The 14,912-nt window shown below is 34.9% G+C and overlaps 1 protein-coding gene across 9 annotated transcripts in view; it reads right to left on the bottom strand.

The window, feature by feature from the left end:
• The window catches only part of PPP1R9A (protein phosphatase 1 regulatory subunit 9A), a 325,851-nt gene that overhangs the window by 30,118 nt on the left and 280,821 nt on the right, over nt 1–14,912 (bottom strand). For 6 of the 9 annotated variants that reach the window (XM_087421803.1, XM_087421917.1, XM_087422247.1 and 3 more), the window contains 2 exons: nt 4,861–5,018; nt 4,062–4,362 (listed from right to left, as the gene is read on the bottom strand). In XM_087421803.1, coding sequence (XP_087277929.1) covers nt 4,062–4,362; nt 4,861–5,018 — 459 coding nt within the window. The remainder of the gene's footprint in view (nt 1–4,061; nt 4,363–4,860; nt 5,019–14,912) is intronic. The other 3 variants (XM_087422131.1, XM_087422197.1, XM_087422030.1) reach the window with 2 other exon arrangements.

Below are 14,912 nucleotides of genomic sequence, written 5' to 3'. Positions count from 1 at the left end.
GTTGTTAAGTATAAAGAAAAAACAACAAAACAAAACCCATTTCATTTATCATCCCCACCAGAGCTGCAGTTTATCCTTACGAAGTCCCTAGTATGTCTTTTCCCATTTCAGTTCTTTGAAACTACCTCCCAAGTGACTGACTTTGTCATTCCCATTCATAACCTCAATATTTTGTTTGTATCTCTAAATAATCTGCTAGTTTTAACACTATATAAATAGAATCATATGTATTCTTCTGCAGTTTGCTTTATCCTCTCAATGTCTTGTTCCAGAGATTGACCTCTGCTATGTTTCAGTGTGGTTTATTCATTTTTCTCTGCTGCACAGATTCATTATATGAATTCGGTAACACCGAATGGTTTCCAAAGAGCTTGTGCCAGTTTACACTTCCACCAGCAGGCTATTCAATTTCTGGCTCTTTCACATATTTGCCAACATTTGCTAACATCAGAATTTAATTTTTTTTGGCAATCTGGTAGGTATAAAATGGTATCTCATCTGGTTTATGTCACACTTTTCTGATTACTAATGGCATTGAACACCTTTTCATAAATATTTTGGCCTTTTGGTTTTCATTTTCTGTGAAGAGTCTGTACATGATATTACACATTTTCCTCGTGTATTATTTGTCTTTTCTTAGTGATTTATAAGAGTTATTTACACAATCTAGATACTAATCCTTTGTTAGCTATACGAGCAATAAATATCTTCTCCAATTTTGTGATATTTTTTGTTGTGTCTTTGAGAAATAGAAGTTCTTAATTTTTTTTTTGGTGAGGATGATTGGCCCTGAGCTAACACCTGTTGCCAATCTTCCTCTTTTTACTTGAGGAAGATTTGCCCTGAGCTAACATCTGTGCCAGTCTTCCTCTATTTTGTATGTGGGACGCTGTTATAGCATGGCTTGATGAGCAGTCTGTAGGTCCGTGCCCAGGATCTGAACCCACGAACCCCGACCACTAAAGTGGAGAACGTGAACTTAACACTACATCACCGGGCCGGCTCCAAGAAGTTCCTAATTTTAATATCATTTGATGTTAACAACCTTTTCTTTATGGTTTGTTTTTTGCATCTTGTTTAAGAAATCCTTCTCTACCCTAAAGTCATAAAAATATTCTATATAGTCTTTTAAAAGTTTTATACTTTTGTATTTCCCAGTTAAGTCTTGAATCCACCTTGAACAGATTTTTTTGCAAGGTATGAGATGGGGGGACGTCTACCATAATTTTTAAAAAATATGGATAACCAATTTTCTCAGGACAATTTATTAAAAACTCTATTCTTTCTCCATTGAGCTACCCGTGCAGCTGTCATAAGTTCATATATATATCCGAAATATATATGTGTGTGTGTGTGTGTGTGTGTGATCTGCTTCTACATTCTTTATTCTGTTCCTTAGCCTATTTATATACTTCTGTACAAAAAATATACAGGTATATTTTTAATAATTGCAGGTATCAGGTAAGCCAAGATCTTCACCTCATTCTTTTTTAAGAGTCTCAGGTATTCTTGGCCTGTTTCTCTTTCTTATAATTTTTAGAATCAGCTTACCAAGTTCCACAAAATGTCAGTTGTATTGAATCTCTAGATCAGTATGGACCAAAATGACGTTTCTTTCTGTTACTCAATTTTTTAAAAAAGACAAAAGAATTTTACAGTGAACAAACACATATCCACCACCTAGATCCTACAATTTCCATTTTACTACATTTGCTTTATCATATACCCATCCCTCTATTCATCCATTAATCTATTAATTTTTAAATACATTTCGAAGTAAGTTGCAGACACTTCACCCTTACACACTTCAAGGTATTTATTTTTATGTATTTATTTTATGTCTGGTCACAATCTTTTAGATGACATTCATATAATCCTCAAATAAAGATACTTTTGTCTCTTCTGTTTCAAATTTATACTGATGATTTAATGTTCTTATCTTTCTGCAATTAGAAAATTCTCAAAAACAGACTTGCAAATAGTGATGATAGTTGACATTCATGTCTTATTCCTAATTTCCATGCGAATGGTTTAAGATTCACTACTTACTGGCTGATCTCTGGTAAATAACCAATCATATTTAGAAAATTTTTTTCTAATCCCATTTTTACTTAAGATTTTACTGGAAATGTCTGAAGAATTATATAAACGTCTTTCAACTTCTGGTAATATTACAACACTTTACCTTTCCTCTTTGATATGATGATTTATATTGTTATATTTTCTAATGTTGAACCATTCTTACATTTCCAGCATCAATACTACCTGATTATGGAATATAACTAATTTGCACTCCTGGATTCAATTTACTAGCATCAGATTTAAAATAAATCTACATGCATAAGATTTCCATCTTTCATATAATCTTTACTAGTTTTTAAGACTCTAGCTACATAAAATAAATGAGAAACACCCTACCTGGAATAATTAGCATAAAAGAGAGTCTATCTATTTTTTTACAGGTTAGGCAGAATTCAGTTATAAAACCACCTGGGCTTGGTGCCTTTCTAAATGGAAGCTATAAAAATGTATTTCATATTGCTGTAATTATTGGTTTATCCAGGTTTTCTTCTTCTTAGACCAATTCAAGTACTTTATATTTTGGTAGGAAATCCTCTATTTCTTCTAGATTTTCAAATATACTGCCCTAGAGTTTGCATACTATCTTAAAAAAAAAAATCACTTTAATCTCTATATCTCCTTTCTTATTTCTAATGCTGTGTTTTTGCTTTTTTTGTTTCTCTATTTTTTTCTTAATCTTTCCTTCCAAGGCGCTATTTACTTTTACCTAGAATAATTTACACGTTTTTACTATATTTTTTTGGTGAGGGGGAGTTAATCGGCTTTTCATTTCAATAAAAATCAAACAGCTTATATCTTTTATTCTATTTTCTGTTTTTTGGTTGTTCTTTTCCTATTATTTTGAATATTTATTTTTAATAATAAAAGCATTTAAAGCTATACATCTTTCTCTGAGTACAATATACTCTGATTACCAGCTCAACTTTTGGAAATGTGTCCTAGAGTGTCAGTATACAAGAATGGAAAGCACCAGGATGCTCGTTATATCTTTTTTCACGGTAGTAAGCAAACAAGCAAATAAATGACAACTAAACCCCCCAGGATACAGTCAATACTATAATGGTTGCTTTAGTTATATTATAGGCTCCCTATAGGAGATTATCTTGTCATTTAAATTTGTGTATATTGCCCTGGAGGGATGTCCATAAAATATTATAGTAAAACAAAATTGCAGAGTAGTGTGATTTGTATGAATTCATTTTTGTAAAAAAAGTATACAAAACAAAACACTAACACACCAAAAAGTATTTTTGTCATTTCATATGTGAAAGATTATATAACCAAATCTCCTTGGTTACTTTCAAGGAACATGTTAGATGTGATAGGAAGAGAATGAACCTATTCTTTATACTTCTCTGTATCATTTAACTTGTTTAAACAAGAATTTATGACTTTTATAAATTAAAATATACAATTACAAAGACAAGTCTATTGACATTGCTATGAAATTCTGGTGTTAATTCTAGGAGCCTATTTTAAAATTTAATTGACTAATCTCCCTGCATTATCTTTATCATAGCTTTCTATCACATTCTTTGCTATATAAATCATTACTGTGAAAATATCTTCTAAATGAAAACCATTTAATGCGTTAAAATCTATATCACTTTCATCTTCATATATATATGTGTGTGTATATTTTCTATACGACTACATTAGTGTACTGAAACTCTGGGCTGCTATTTCGCAAACTCTCTAGAAGGTCTCCTGAAGAATCTCCTTCAAGAGTAAACTTGTGGAGAGCTAAGGAAGTAAAAATACTAACCAGGTAGGAAAAGATGAAAAAAAAATACAATAAAATAAATGGGAGGGGGTGTTTTCTCATCCCATAACACCAAAGGAAAGCAATATTAATTATTAGCTGTGAGGAGACAAAGGACCTATGATTGTGAGAAAAAAGCCATTTTTATACTGTACAAATTGAAGTGTTAGTGAAGTTAGACAAAGGAAAAGTAAAACAACAAAAAATTTAACATTACCTTTTTCTTGTAACACGTTCTTGGTGGTGGCTTGACGGTGGCAAAGAGATTCTTTCACATCATGATCAGATTTTGAAGGAGAGGAGAGTGAAGCATCTCCCCAAACTGAGGAGGAAGGCTCCCCTTCTGGGCGCAGTGGTCCTTCTTGAAATTCAGCCGTGTGGTCAGATGAGAAGGGCACACTGCCAGCCACTGAAGTGAGGGATGGAGCACCAGAATCTGATTCTGGAGAAGAAGTTCTTAAACCCTTGGGCAGAAGTGATTTGGTAATATGCATGTGGTTATGGAAACTGTTTGCAGGCTGTTGGTATAAGAGATTATAAAGGAAGTTATGCCACTGAGCATCAGTTCCATGTAATATTCACTTTGAAATCAAACCAACCTTTTGTAGTGAATCACCATGAAAACCAATTTTTGTTTGTTGGTTTGCAGATGAGACTGCAGAGTTCACAATGCACCATATTACCCTTGTAGCTAACACAGATACCTAAGACATACGGAAACCATTATTTGTACATTCATTATTTTCCACTAGGTAAAACCAACAGCTGAGTATTAAAAGCACCATCACGAAATATGACAATATGGCTAATGCTCTTGGTTAGTTCACTGAATGAGTAGACAAAGAATTTGAATTATAACAATATATTGAGTTGAGTAAGGATTCAGGAGACAAAGAAGAAAACTATTCCACCTGTTTCCAACTAGGGCAAAGAATCTAGTGCCGAGAAATCATTACCTTCAATAAGCTGTAGAAACAAGGATACAGTCCAACACTGTAAGTCAGAAAATGGCTCACCTTTCGTTCTAGACTGTCCTCCCCATCTGTTGAACTGACACTATCATAGAGTCTTGTCCTGGAGGGCCTCTGGCGTCTGTTCTTCACAGAGAGCTGGGCTCGGGTTTTCAGTGCTTTCGAATCCAGGCGCTCTGTCTCTGGGACTGCTTCATTCAAGTCTAAGAAAAGAATATTGCAAAATAATCAGTGAGAGAAACTTTTGGAGAGGACTGACACTGATAACAAAATCTCAAGGTTATCAGCAACACCAGGCATGAAATAGGTGACAGCCATGACGGACTGTCGGATATCCCAGAAGTAACAAACAAATCAGGGAGATTTAGGAGAAATGTACAAAGCCTAAGGGAGGACACCAACGCTAAAGATAACCAAGGCAACAACAAAAACCTAACATCCAAACAGCCTAAAACCTTCTACAACATAATTATAAAAAGCACTGATTTGTATTTGTTTATTTATATGTATGCATGCTGGAGTGTTTGATGAACAAAGATACAGGGGGAAGGTGTATACAAGTTGGAAGATCTTAGAAGCCAAGGACAAACACCTACACAAGTCAGATTGCCAGGTCAAGGGTAGGCAACAGAAGGTGGTCATCAGCATAAATTTTCTATAGCAAAACTTACTAATAGGCTGTAAGGACTGTACCATTTTGGTCTTAATATATTTTTTTCCATTCAAAACAGAGTTTCTAACCATCTAGTTTGTTCCTTTGAACTCTCTAGAAAGACCAGTGAAGAATTTGCCTCAACACTAAATTTAAGATAGCTGGGGAAATAAAACAAGGTCAGGCTATCTAAACAAAGAAACAGTTAACCACAAGCACTTAATTTACTAGTATTAGGGATGGGGTAGTATAAACCTTTCCTTTTTTTTTTTTATTAACTTCTATGTTTGTATTCCAAGTTATTTGTATGCGCCTCTGTCTGTCTCATTTCTTTTTTCTGGATACCTTCTCTCCCCAGCAGAAACTGCAGTGATTTTCCAGAGGAAAATATTCCAATCTTTAAATAGGAAGACTCAAAGAGAAAAAAAAAAGGAGTAAAGTGGAACACAAAGAAAATGAAGTGGTATAGGCTAAAGGGAGAGTCCTATATGGTCCTCTTTAGTCTGTCTCTCACCACCTTTAATCTTGCTGCCCAGAGTCAAAGCCAGGATGCAGGAGTTACCCTTCTAAAGGGGAAGAGGAAAGGTTACCCATGAATATACCTAGGCATTGGCTGAGGAAAAATGTCCTCTGGTTGAATTTATTTGGAATGACACTACTCCTTACACTCGCATATATAGTCACTCCTTAGAAATAATATAGTTTGATCATTAATCCTATTTTACCTTTTCAGAGTGACCGTCATTAAATGAAGTCATAATGCTCAAAGAATTAATAATTAAGTGCTTCTGGATTTAAATTATTAAAAATAAAACAAATAATTGAGCTGCAGAAAATTAATAGGTACTTATAGGAATATAATAAAATAATTTCTTATAGTAGCATTACCTCAGGAAATTCCTTTTCACAGTATTATTATGAAGGTGTGCACTAAGTATATTATATTATAAAACCATAACATGGAAGTACCTCAGGTTGTACTCTGTTACCTATGGAACATAGCACTTGGCATCTGGTTCTAACAAATAAAATTAAACATATTTTTTCCTAGGAGAAAATCCATTGAATGACAATATTTACAGAAGGTTTTGACTTCTCATTTCCTGTATTTGAAAGAAAAGTGAATATTCAGAAAAGTCAGACTATGCAGGTATATATAAAAGACAGCTAAATATGTTCCAATTAGTAGTCTCTTTATTTTTTACATGTCGATGGAGAAAAAATAATCTCTTTGATCACTTCAATTTCCTCCTTCCAATAAAATCTAAATTTGCAGCCGCCCATTAAGAGTTCATTGGTTGTGATAATTGGGAGAGAACCAACCTTATAAGCTCTTGTTTACATATAAAAAGTGGAAACACCACATAGATGAAAGCAATAATATAATTAGATATACTGTCTACATGCCCATCTTACAGCTTATCTATCTCGAGTTTGGAGTGTACGTTCTATAACCCAAAACACTGTCACATACACCATCTCATGTGTTCCTCACAACAGCCCCAAGAAACAGAGCGGCCAAGTATGTTTTTTCCTCTCCTGTAGCTCAGAGAACCTGAGTAACTTGCCCTCATCTACATAGCTAGTTGATAAGTTGCCATGATTATTCTAGTTTTTTGACTCCCAGGCTACTAGTCTGTGCACTCCAATTTAGGGTCGAACAAGTTACTAGGATAAGATTTTAACGCCATTAGAGTTCAGTGTTTTCAGTTGTAAAATCATTTATGATGTGACTAGTCTAGGAAATCCACTTCTTCAACAGACTATGTATGAAACATTATCATGAATCTTCCACTTATGTGTTGAGTGAAAAAAAAAAGGAAGACACTGGAAACTATAGAAAAAATTATTTCTCAGATGATGTCTTGTTTGGTTAGTTTAATAAAAGCTTTGGTTACTTGGTGACAAAAAGACCCAAGGAGGAAGCTCATTCTACTTTTGTAAACATGGCTCCTTCTGTGATAGAATCTTGGCTCTGGAGGACGAAGCATAGAACCAACATCCACGATTGTAGTAGCTACTCCATCACTAGGTACTGAACAAATAAAGTGAGGAACATGAGAACTACTTACTAGCAGGATTTAGAGCGTATTCAGTAATTTGCCTGGTACTGGTGTCAGACAACCCCAAAATGGCAATCTGGTATATCTGCTTTACTATCAGCTAGCACTGACTAGGTGTGAACGGCTGGAGTGCACACATGGCACTACATCTATTAAACGCGAAGTCAGCCAGGGCCTGAAAAGCAGTGTCTTAAATCCACCACCATTCAAGTGGCCAACAATATATCGCATCCAACTAACAATTTTTGAGGGCCTAAAAACAAAAATCTCAGAGCTACTTTATAGCAGTGATTCATGGATTTCAAATCAGTAACTTATACTCCATCCTGAGAAAAAAAAATTTAAAGAACCAGAAAAATGGAATGGAACTGAGAACTTTCACTTCAACAGCTCTTACAGCAGAAGGAAGTTGGAAGGCATGCTGTCGAGAAGAAGCAACTACTAAAGACACCACAAGTAACATCCCCCTTAGGAGCATTAGAGGAGATGTGTGAAATAGAAGGAAAATAGATAAGGGACTCATGCTGCTGGGTAACTAGACGGGTGATTTGTTTGACCACTAGAAGCTATCTTTTTCTATCATGTCATATAAGAATCAGAGCATTAAAATTCAAGAGAACCTTAGGGTTTCTAGCCCAGCCTTCTTTCCCCGATAGGATAGACAAGGCTCAAAGAAGGTTACTAACTTGTCTATAACTGTATCACACAGCTGATCTGTGGAAGAGACTGGACAGACCTCAGTCCTCAGAAGCCTATCCTCCTTCTAGAAGGTCACTCTCAAGTCTGAAAGTAAACTTCACAAGTAATCTTCTGCCTTCTTTGAAGGTCTTACTTTATGTTCCAAATAAAAATACATGTCAAGGGCTAACTTTGCAAATTCCCAGAAGTATATAGCATCGGAAGAAAAAGAAATCTGAGGGATTTTATTTGGCTTTATATTTATCTAAGGAATAAAATTCTTATATAAAAAAATTAGCTGTCACTTTTGTGGATGGCGATGTGGCAGGAGAAATCCAACTGGCTCAACATTTCTAAGTTATGTGCTACTAAACATCAGGGCTGAAGTAGCCACGTTCCCTCACTGTCATTCATTCTCCACAGAGATCTTAACCAATAGCATAACATGCTTTTATCAACCCAAGACCCTGGGGTCTTCCTCTATGCCTTCTCTCCAGTGTATCTTGTTTTGTTGTCAACAGAATCAGAGGAAAATTTCCTTTTTCTCTCTCCTTTCTTCTCTATTCTTTCTTCCAGATCCTCCAGTCTCTGAAATAGCCTATCTCTGACTCAAATGCAGCTAGAAATACAAAAGAAGAGCAGACTCAAGTGGATCAATAAATATAGACAAAGATAGAAAAGATAAGAAGTAGCTAACGAAAGAGCAGTTTTGAGTGGGTGAGACTCTGCCTCAACATACCTGCATTTTAAAAGTAGGTTCAATATTGCTTCAAATAGGATTTTTTAAAAGAATTTAATGGATTCGATTACGATTTTAGCAGCTGTTATGAAAAATGTTCTGTGAAATTAGGACGTTATATGTCGTATTACAGAGACCAGTTCCCTACAGTAATGCTGTGAGTCATTCAGTTTTTTCACTAGATTGACGTTATTTTTGACGTAAATAGAATGCTGCCCACGGACCAGCTACAGGCCGAAAGGGAAGTAGAGGAATGGAGCAGCATAACAATGGGGTCTGCTCCGCATTCTGATGTGCATTGCTCTCCTCAAAAACAGTCATACCCTATATCATCACACTGCCTGGCTTGTGCTATTATCAATGGAAATGCTGAGCATAATGAAGCACTCGGTGGCATTTTTAGACTTGAACTGTATCTGCATATCATTCACAGTCACTGTAAGTTCATAAATGATGGGCCCATGGGGCTTTAGGTTATACTGCATTCAGGGGTAGGTTTATGCATCTCAGAGAGGCAGTGTAAAATAGTTACCATGAGAGTAGACACGGAGTTAGTCTTCTTTGAATAGAATCCAGAACAGTGGCTCTGCCACTACATTGGGCAATTTACCTAACCTCTCTGTCCCTCAACCGCCAAACGGGCATGATAATAGTATAACATAATAATAATTTCATTGTTATGAGGACTAAATCCATTAACAGATATTCAAGTGCTTAGAAGAGTGACTGGTACATAAAAAGCTCTCAATATATGTCTTTACTGATATGAAAAGGTTAGCAAGATATTCTTAAGTGACTAAAGTAAGTTGCAGAACAATATGTATATTCATTTAAAATATTTAAAAAACAGCAACATAAAATATATTTTCTAATGGTAAATATATGCATATAACTAGAAAAAGAACTGGAAAAATACACTTCATACTGATAACGGTGGTTACCTCCAAAGAAGGTATTAGATTGGAGATGTTGGTCAACAGGTCCTTAATCTTATTTGTAATGTTAAAATTTTTTGTATTATGTATTTTTTTGCATTTATGTATTACTTATGTAGTTAAAATTAGTAAAAAAGAAAAAAATGTATTCAGTACATTTTCTTTTACAGACATCTTAATTCCATTCTAATCTGATAGCTCTGGTATGTTAGGACTCAGTATTCCAGATGTTGATATCAGCCCACAAAACTTTGTCAAAATCCATGTGACTGTCAGCCCGCCCCAAGCAGAAGGCTGCTCTTTCATTACATCTTTGGAGACTGTTGCCTGCCTTGCTACTTTACTAACTGCCAGATGACTTGGCCTAAATAAGGGCCTATGACCTAGCTTCCAGTTACTACTTTGTTTTGGTATTGAAGGGGAAGATGTATTGAATCAGATATGGTAATGTGAGACAAGGTTACACAACTTCAGCTCATCTTGTGATAGCACTCTGGTTGGGAACCCAACCATAGGCAACTCTCACTCTACACTCTATTAATAGTTGGTAAACTCGATTATAGCCACCTAAAAGCTGACCAATTTTATACCCCAAGTAGTATTTATGAAATTTTAGGAAGCTGATTTCTTACCATTTCAGAACAAGAAGATTATTGCTGTTTCCTAATCTTTTAGTTAGGTCTGAGTTTATTGTTGCATGAACTATACATTTCACTTGCTGATCTTTGAAAAATATGAATAAATTCCTTTTTTACCTCTTTATCAATAAATGCAATCTCAAAACTATCTGTATGGCCTTTGAAACACAATTTGTTTACTTGTTTAGTGTAGCACTTCTTCAGTGCAGTCTGATATCCAACTTAGCCTTCTTCAGCTTATGATCAATCTACACTCCTGTTCTCAGAGGGCAGAGAGGCCCAAATTCTGTTGTCCATATCTCAGAAATGACTAGTAATGCCACTAGACTGCCTGTAGAGGTAGTGGCTGTAAGTCAGAAAAAACAACTACGTGAGATATCCTAAATTCCGTCAAATATCATCTGTAACACTTGTGAGAGGTGCTGATTCTGAGAATATGAAAAGATATAGAATTTAGATTTCCATAACAGGGAAAGGCATTTAAATATCTTATGATTCCTTCAATGTCAGACATCTTTAGAATCTGATAGAAAAGATGTTTGCATAACCTAAAATTCAAAGAATTACATAATCTAATCAAATGGGCAAACTGGTTGGGAACTGCAGACTTCTGTGAGTAGAACTACGAGGTCATGTGCATACGTTGGGTCTAGGAAGGTGGGATATGTGAATGTCCTCTTCTTGACATTATCGTGTCTTTGACATGACAACAATAAACAAGCCTCAGTCTTGTCATTCAGGGCTGCTTACAAGGATCTAATCAGTTTTCTCAGTCAAAAATCTCTGAATATTAGTAATCCAAAGCATATTAAGTAGGCCACCCCCCAAATTATATATTGTGATATAACAGCTTCCTTGATTAATACAGGAAGAATTCAAATCTTATGCCTTTGGTAGAAACTAAGCTATTACCTGAGATGACAGTTGTTGGCTTCATTCATGGGAAAGTACCTTTCGACTACAGGAAGACTTACTTATGTACAACATGAGAAGGTTTTTAAAAACTTAAAGTTCACAGTACTTGTAAGTGTAATGTAATAGATGTATAAGAATTTCTTAAGTACTTGCAAAGACTGTCTGTCACTAAACAGTACTTAAAAAGGAAATTGAACATAAATTTATAAATGCAACTTTAAACGTTTGTAGGTGTTTCATTAGCTAAATTTGTAAAGAGGAACTAAATATTATTCAAAGATCCCTTGACAGTGATGCAACTCAAATTAAAAAACTTAAAGAACTAGGTTTTTGATAATGTAACTTGAATAAATCAAGCATTAATTTTAATCGTATAAAATAGATATCCCAATGACTTTTTTGGTGCACATAAACCCCTCAGTGTCACCAAAAAACTCACAAGCAACAGAGTTTTCAGTGTACCTACATTCTAATGTTTCTAAAGTCTCCTCATAAGTGGGATTTCCTATAGGTCTCAGACATAATTACTGTATAGTATTGAAGTAGAACATTACTTCTTTCCACCAGAATTCAGTCATAACCTGATGTTAGTGCCCTGCCTTAACAGAAAAAAAATCCTAAGGCTCTCAATACCATCACTACTGAAACAATATAGTCGGCACACTGTTCAGAACCATACACACAAAAGAATTTTCTGGTCTTAATTCCAGAAACAGCTGTTCATTGTTGAGCTTTAATTTTATAGATGCTGTGACCCCATGATTGATCGTGTTTCCCTCTTGGCTGGTAGATATCTTACTAGAAATCTGTGCGGCCCCCAGAAAAATCTACAGGAGCCCACAGCATGCGCTTCATATACAAACCATTCATGCAGCACCTTCTCCTTCCTACTTTATATCCCTCCATCCTGATTTCCCAGCCTGTTCTTTTAGTCAATTTTACCTTAGACTAACTATATATCTCCCAATCAATATAATTAGAATTCCAGAGTGAACCAAAGCATATTTATAAAATGTAAGAAACTCTTCAGAATACAGCTATCTTGTGAAGTTTCCTTGGAAAAAAACTATATCCCACATTTGGGTTAAAATTGTCTTTTATATCTAGAAGATCATAATCCACCTTTTAGTCTGATTGCATGCAAATAAAATTTAAGGGCCAAAATAAAATATAAAGTAGCCCACCTTTCCTAAAATGGACACAGAATTACTAAGGTTAAGCTCATTCTGACAAAATAACTTATTTTCTATCAAAACAACTGTAGATATCTTCTTGCACTAATGCATACCTCAGTATGACTGAAGGAACTGGTGACTTCTGTGAACTTATGAAGATGCAGTGAGAAAAATGAACCAAGGAGAGTTATCATTTTGCAACTGAATACCTCCTTCTGAAAGCTTTGTTGATTTGGCAACAAAAGTCTTAATGGCTTACACACAGACAGATGCAAAACTTGCACAAAACTAGACAGGCAATTTAGGTGCTTTGCTTTTTGATTAAGAGAACAGATTTTAGCTTTAATGATATGCCAGAAAACAATCAATAAGTATTGATTTCTCATTCATTTGGCATGTTCATTAAAATCTTCCATAGTGATTTGCTGGGAATGGTCACCCTTTAATTAGTACAATTCAATAATATTTCATGATTAAAATTATTTACTGGGGATTAAAAGTTACTGAAAATAATTTGTTCAGGAAAAATGAAAATTGTGAAAGTTTACCAAGAAATTATATCTGTATGCATGATAAAGAAAGCTGGAATCTACTCCAGAATTCTCCCCTGCCCCAATTTAGAATTAAACAACGTGACAGCATGGAATAATTACCTCATTGCTCTGTATCTAATGTTCTTGTATAAGATACTCCCGATAATGTAGTGCAAGTATTCACTTTCCTTTTTAATGACTTTCCATTTAATGAATTCTGGCTTTAATCATGCCTTTAACCTTACTTTAAAATTCTGGGTTCCAATACTAAAAGTGAATGCTTAGCGTACTCTCAGACTCTATGAGGAAATAAATCAGATGTGGTGGTAGGGGTTTGGCCTGGCCTCATATCCACAGGTATCTGAAAAGAGCCACTAACATTGAGGGCTCAGGAAAAGGCAAAAAGGACAAAGACAACACACAGTTACAGCCTCAGCAGAAAACAATTTCTTGGAGGAGGCCAGTGACCTCAGGAACCTCCTTATTGATGTCAATGTCTGGCTGGTGCTGGCTATTTTTTTTGTCTTACTACATCTTAAACTAATATTTTCAGCCCCTCAAAATTTTTTGTGGGTTTTCTCATTCTTATCTTTCAATTATGCAACTTAAAAAATTTCTATTTTAAAATATTTTATTTATACAAAAAAGTATACCATATATGTAAGTCATATAGAAAAAAGAAGGGGAAAAAAAGACACCATGTACCTACCATCAAGCCTAAAAAATAAAATTAGTACTTTTGAAGCCCTCTCTATGCCCCATTTCTAGTTGGAGCCTCTGGTTTTTCTCCTAATTATTCCACAAAAGTACCCCTAAAGAATATATTAATTTTGCTTGCTTTTTAATTTTATATACATGGTAATGAACTGTACATAATATTCTGTCAACCTTTTTCTGTTTGTTTGCTCAACCTTATGTCGAGAGGTATGACTAGGATTAATTCACTTTTTACGGCAGCTGTTATGAACATGTTGCTGTAGATTTTTGAACATGTCTTTTGCTACACATTGGCAAGAGTTTCTAGAGAGCATATATATACACAGAGCTCAACTTATTGGGCCATAGAATTTGCACATCTTCCATTTTACTGGATAATACCAAACTGTTTTAACAAAATAGTTGTAAGTTTTCCCCTTTTTTCCTACATGCTGGCTGTCACCTATTACTGTGAAACTTGATCTTTGCCAGTCGTTTTATTGTTACCACTGAGGCTGAACATTTATCTAAGTTCACCAACCTTTGGGTTTCCTCTTTTGTGAACTGACTGCTTACGTGTTTTGTCCATTTTTCTATTACATTAGTTGTGTTCTCCTATGATTTGTGTGAGTTCTTAGTATATTCTGGATAACAATCTTTTTTCTTACTTACATGGGCTACAAATATCTTGTCTCAGTTTTTGGCTTCTCTTTCCATGTTCTTCATAATGTCTTTTCACGATCACTTTTTATTAATATTACTGTAGTCAAATTTATCAAACTTTTCTTATGATTTGGAATTTTTGTGTCTTAAGAAATCATATAAACATTCTCCTACAGTTTCGTCTAAAAGTTTTAAATATTGCCTTTCAAATTTGAGACTTTAATCCATTTGGAATCTATTTCATGAATGATATGAGATCTGATCCAATTTCACTTTTTTCATATGAGTGGTCAATTTTCCTAGCACCATTTGTTAGTCCATCTCTTCACCACCAACCTGCAGTGTCCATTCTGTATTATTCTCAAATTGACATGAATAGGTCAGTCTGTTTCTAGACTCTGTTCTGTTGC

This window comes from Ceratotherium simum, chromosome 1 (assembly GCF_057802395.1).
Source record: "Ceratotherium simum simum isolate JZ-2026a chromosome 1, ASM5780239v1, whole genome shotgun sequence".
In the NCBI taxonomy this organism is placed as follows: domain Eukaryota; kingdom Metazoa; phylum Chordata; class Mammalia; order Perissodactyla; family Rhinocerotidae; genus Ceratotherium; species Ceratotherium simum.
This window is presented reverse-complemented; position numbering and strand designations above follow the sequence as displayed.